We start from the raw sequence: 6,451 nt of genomic DNA on the forward strand, positions 1-6,451 counted from the left end.
CTCGTAGGATACGTGGAGTCGACTTCCTCTATACCGCTCCGTCGACGCGTAAAATACATAGCGTCGACATCCGCGACACCGCTCCGACGACCCGTGGGACCGACCTACGCGTCACCGCCGATACTCCGCACGACCACCTGACGAACTCCGACTCGCTGGGGGTCCTAGCCACGTAAAACATTCGGAGCATTATTGCTCTCGTCGAATAACGGATCTCGCCGCGACAGGAATTAAAGGCCCAAATGTAAACATCTCGCCTAGGGTGCGTTCAGATTCCTCATCCGGGTGCACTCTATTATTAGAAACACTATAATATATGTGACATATACTATAGCACTTCTAGTAATAGAATACACCCGGGTGGGGAATCTGAACGCAGCCCTAGAGCGCGAGACAATCGACGCGTCATCACACCAACCGCATCCCGCGACCGCCAGCAGCCTCAGCGTTACCGAATCATTTGGCAAACGTCAACAGACTCGCATGACGAGCGCAAAAACTTGACCATCAAACCAACGGCGTCGAGATAAACTGTAGATACGCATTGTAAATAGCCATTTAAACCCTTATAGAAATATCACACTAAGAATCATTGATAATTACTTATTTTCAGTATTAAAAATACTGGATAATAAGTAATTATCAATTATTTTTAGTATAATATTTCTATAATGGTGGTATTTTTCGTAATAATATAAACCACTAATTCCAATAAAGTATGGAGAAGTCAGTGCTTTCGGAACGGAATCGTTATCTTTTCTAGTTGCCAAAATTAAGCAAGAAATGCTATGTAAGAGGTATATAAAAGTAAGACCGCGACGTAAATCGAGATACGATTTACGCGCGATTCCACGCTTTATCTAAAGCAGTGGCATTATTTGTAAAATTATAAATCACTAATTACAATAGAATAAAGTGTGGAGAAGTCAGTGATTTTCGAACGAAATGGATATCTTGTTTAGTTGTCGAAAAAAAGCAGAGAACGTTGGCGGCATACAAGCACTTGCCCGCGACATAAGTCGAGACGTACGTGTGCTTTCACGCTTTACATACAGCCAGGGCCCGCAAACTCTTATAGAGAGAAAATGACCAGCGTTAGTGGCGCTCCCTGAGATGTGACACCCAGGGAATGGGAACTAAATTAGCCGCCATGTCTCATTTAAGATATCTTTGGAACGTCTTGGAGACAGACATGCATTTTATGTGGGAGAACTTGTAATTTTGTCACCATTGCAAGTAATTTTTGTTAAGTAATAATGGTAAGGACATAAGTGTCTTTATTAGTACGGAAAACGTTTATAAATTTTTCAGATTATATCATATAAATGTGTTCGTTCAAAGTTGTTTAACATTTTTGCAGGAGTTCGCAGTAAAGGATCAACATGGTACGAGCATGTTGTGTGTCTGGATGTACATTTGGGAAGAAAGCACCGTCCCATAAGTTCCCACGAAATGCCGAACGTCGGCTACAATGGTACAAGAGCTTAAATATCAGTGGAAGGACTTGAACAGTAAAAGTTGAGAGTATGCAACAAGCATCTTCGCGATGGTGATTTCAACTGCTCTCATAAATTGCGCGTTTTATTGAGCAATGCCATCCCTTTTACTAATTTATTATTGGATGAAAGGAATGCATTGGATAAAATGGAAACAGGGATACACAAGAAGACGACACTAGAAGACCCTAAACCAAATGAAAATACAGAGAACGAAAAAGAACCGGATGCATTAAAAGTCCAGTTAGAAGATTTAAAGACACAACAGCTGCAGACCGAAGAAACTGTAACCCAGCACAGTGAAACATTAAGGTTGCAGCAGGAGCAAATTAATGATATTTTACAAGAGCAAAAAAATAAAGTATCAGCGCAAGAAATACAGGAATTAAGAGTAAAAGTGAATAAACTGATGGAGTTGACTTGCCAAACGCATAACAGACCCGATCTTGGAGATGTTACTCGCAAACGTGCATTATCCCCAAGAGCTAGACAACTATATGATGCTACAATTCAGTTGAAGAGACAGAAAAGGTATTTGAAGAGACTTTGCAACAAATATAAAGAGAAGAGACAGTATCATTGCGTACCACGGATTATAAAGGCAGAATAGATAGCACCGCACCGATACGCCAACAATTCATAGATATGATGATGAGGAATAATGACGTAGGATCACAGGTAAAAGTTTGACTGACAAAATCTAGATACTTCCTGTAATATATTTTTATGATTCTCCTCAGTAACTTTAAAACGGTTTTACATGTTACTCATTGCTTATTCCACAGTTAATACATTCATACATTTATATTTGTTATACATTTACATTTATATATTTATGTTTATTTATACAATTTATACATTTTTTCACTGTTTATATTTGAAAATGAGCAAATTATGCCATTAATCACTGACATTCAGTGATACGTTATGAAAGTCTTTATTGTTCACAACAAAATAATGAAACAATACGCTAAAATCTTTTCAACGTTACCGGAGGTTATAAACCTGACGGCATATATAGTCCAGTGTTAGGCACTTTATTAAAATCCAAAATCGTAACGCATTACACATCTAATAATATCGTTATGTGGTGTATAACCCTTCGAGGGACATTGTTTCTACTGAACACATTTTTATGAACATTTGTATTTATGTTTTTTGAGTCGCTGATTACGAATCTAACATCCAAGTTTCAAAATATTAATATCACAATAACAAAGTTCGTACGCAGCTTATTTTCCTTAGTATTATTGTACCAAAATTTATTTTAATTACGCCTCTTGTACATTCTGTCTGTCTTCTTTTTTTCATAATTTTTTTGTTATGCATTACGACGTACGAATTAAATGTTCGTTAATACGAAATAGATTAAAGAAATGGATTAATATGTATAAATTTATGTAATAAGTGCAAGTATATGCGAACTAAAACGTCTGTATAACTTATATTCAATATATGTATACGTTTCTTCTCATGCATTATGTATGGAAAAACATCGCCTTACAATTATATAATTATCTGCTATTTCAATAATCCAAATATTCCTTGTATATAAGGCTGCTGCTCGCTGCACACTATCTTCAACGTTAATGTGACAAGCAAGAAAATGATATAGTTACGATAGAAAATGTAATAATTGTCAGTATTAGGAAGTATGATTTAATACAAATACTTTCAGAAAATTGCGTTTTCAATTATTTGAACACATCCTTTAAATCATGTAAAAACTGTCCTCTTCCTATTTTCTATCAATAGCCAAACTACTTCCTATTAAAATGACGTTAAAGAGTACGGCATATTTTACATTATTTCTCGTTTCTGACGTCACAAATAAAGATGGCTGCGCCTGAGGTGCAGGGGCTTTCTATATAAAACCCATTGTACAATAGCAGTAAGACGTAAACAGTAAGCAAAATGGCCATTCACAGTCGATTATTCCCCGACCGTAAGGTGAATAATCGACTGTAATTGATCAATTTTCGTACTGCTATCGTAGAATGGGCTTCAGAAAGGGTGCACCACATAGATTGCAAATGTTAATTACATAGGTTGTTCTAGTTCTCGCTACTTTAATGTATATTACATATTTGTTACCTGAAATGCAGATTTAAATTATACGACAAAAGATTGTTATATATATATATCAAAGATAAAGAAAATTAAATATATTTGTGTACGGAAAAATAGGACACCCTGTAAAAATTTCCATTTTAAATAAATTAGCTTGTCATGTACAGAAAACATTATAATTTATTTTAAGAATTGTAAGTTAATAATCTGTGGTAAAGCATTAAAAGAATCTTAACGTTGTTTGAATAGGCAAGACGTTATACAATAGAAAACAAAATGTTTTGTATTGGGATATATCGAAGATCACGCTCCTCTTACACATATCTATCAAAATACCTGCTGTGCCCTTCTCCAACGACGTTAGACACCCAACTGCGACACATTCCCTTCGACAGTGAATGCAACAAGATTATTATGAATTATTTACACTTGGTTGCAAAAGAAATAAGCAATAAACAAGATCTGCACACGGTTTTATTATGGAACGAAATGTCTTTGCATCCGGCAGTTTTTTATAATACGTCCAGAGATCAAATTGTCGGCTTTGAGGAATTGGGGCATAACACGAACTCGAAAATTTGCAGATAATGCCATAATTTTTTATATGAAGTGTCTTGCATCCGGCAACCATATGCCCCTTGATTATGGATTTGCAAATAGCGCTACAGGTATCGTACAACTTATGAGATGCGTGAAACAATGGCTTATGTTCATAATTAAATGTGGATTTAAATCTGCTGCCACCGTATGTGATCAAGGAACACCGAATGTGTCATGTATTAACATGTTGATAAAAGATTCTGATAAATATCGACAAATGGAGCATAAGAATCCCAGTAAGTATATTTATATTAATGTTTTTACTTATTACACCATATAATTTCAATTGTTGAAATCAAATGAAAAATTTTACAAAATGACATTATTTTAATTTAGCATTTTTTTCGTAGCCAGTGGGCAATGTACTCATTATGTCTTGTACTTTCAGAAAACACGTTTATAATACAAGGTGAAAAAATTATTCCACTGTACGATTATGTATATATACAAAAATCAGTGCGGAATAATTTGCTAACAAAGGATTTACTTGTCGATAATCGGAAAAAAGGCGAGGACAAACGATTTGCTTCTTGGAAGAACATAGAAACAGCATACGAAATGGATAAATATTCCTTTCTGAGGCAGCGGCAGATGGCAAAATTAACGAAAAAACATGTCATCCCAGCATTAACACGCAAAATGAAAATAAAATATGCAACGTAGATGTTAAGTCACACTGTTGCGAACTTTTTGGATGTAGTACTAACTTTGAATAAAGGTATAATATATAAATATAAAAAAACATTTATGTGTCAATTTTATGTATCATATAAGGTGAAGTAAAAAGAAATCCATTATTTTTCCAATAGATGGCTTTAGTAATGTGTATCTCGCGTTGTATAAGTACGATCGGTTTACGCTAAATGGCGTTAGAAAGATAAGATTGTGGCGCCCCAATAACGCTGGGCGCACACGCACATGCATACACACCTGTGCAGCAGCCGCCACGCGCTGATAGGCGAAAGCAGAGACTACTGCCGCGCCAAGCTTTTGCGATCGCGCCGTAAGTGCTAGAGACGGTTTTCTCTCTACAGTCGGTCACATCAGGTCGAGGGAAGTAGAGGCCGTTTCTCTCCTGCTAGAGATATACACACGTTTCTTTGTCTGGACTGGCCATCCTACGTATCGCGGTGTCCTTCGTGTGGTGCGTGCCGGTTCGTTGTTGCGACACATATGTGGTCCTCACTCGTGCCGGGATTGAGAGAGATAATCGTACATTTATTCACAAGGACTCAGTGGCGTAAACCTTTGTAAGGTATTATGCCGAGCAGAACCTCGTGAAGTGTAACCGCGGGAAAATTGCTGTGTCGTATCATAAAACACGCCATTGTAACAGCGTTGCACGTGCGTGTGCTTGCAACGTCAGTCACACGCGCGCATTAGCAGTTAAGGTATTTCGTGTCTCGCTACGCATATTTCCTGCTCGCTCAAGTGTATGATTGTGCTGTGCATACCCGGGCAGTGATCCTGATAGCCAAGTCTGCGCGACCAACGCTCGGCCGAAGTTTGATCTCAACTGTTAACCGCAACTTGACATCAAATTTGAATCAACACTTGATACATCAAATCCTGCTGCCAAACTGCGGTAAAATACGCGACAAACCTTGACGTCAAGCATTGAGTGTAAATTTACACCAAACTGCGCGCAAGCGTTGCGCTCAACACGTGACATCAAGTTGGCGGCAACACCGCAGCAACGGTTGCGCTCAAGCGCTGAGCGCAACTTGACATCAACTCAACATCAACGGTTGAGCAAAATCAGCTGTTGCTTTTAATGAAACGCATAGGTATATATAATCTATATTGTTAGGTTGTGATTTTCAATAACATTAAAGAGGATATCTGTGCATATATATATATTTTTTTTATTTTATACAAATGTGAAATATACTTTATCCGGTTTGCACCACCACATCGACAGTGCTTGCTAATGAATATATACTGCGACGATACTCGACGGCAGCGGTGGCGGTCCTCTTTCTCTCTCTCTCTTCGTCCACTCTCTCGCTCCGATCACGCTCTCTCGCTCCGCTCTCTCTCTCTCTCTCTCTGCTCTCTCTTTCGCTCTCTCTCTGTTCTCTCTTTCGCTCACACACTATCGATACGGTAATATCCCAAAGTCTGTGCGCGGCAACGGTCGCGGTAAGGCTAACAGCTGATTGTTCCTGGGAGGATCGCGTATCCTCGCGGATCCTCCCTCGTCGCTGCCCCCTCGTCCTGGGATCGTCGATCGTCGAGAATCGGCAGATTTCGGTACTATTGTCTCGAGACACTTTTCGTCTCGA

General features: G+C 38.3%; 1 protein-coding gene across 1 annotated transcript; it reads left to right on the top strand.

Moving 5' to 3' along the window:
* Nucleotides 1-583: 583 nt before the first annotated feature.
* LOC116853511 lies at nt 584-3,147 on the top strand. Its single transcript, XM_032834642.1, is given in 3 exon segments — nt 584-1,259; nt 1,342-1,492; nt 1,494-3,147. Coding segments are annotated over 2 exon segments (723 nt in total). The 5' UTR covers nt 584-1,259; nt 1,342-1,382; the 3' UTR covers nt 2,107-3,147.
* The last annotated feature ends 3,304 nt before the right edge of the window (nt 3,148-6,451 follow it).

Source organism: Odontomachus brunneus, unplaced genomic scaffold (assembly GCF_010583005.1).
Source record: "Odontomachus brunneus isolate Ranch 3 - 2012 unplaced genomic scaffold, Obru_v1 Obru_scaffold_340, whole genome shotgun sequence".
Classification (NCBI taxonomy): domain Eukaryota; kingdom Metazoa; phylum Arthropoda; class Insecta; order Hymenoptera; family Formicidae; genus Odontomachus; species Odontomachus brunneus.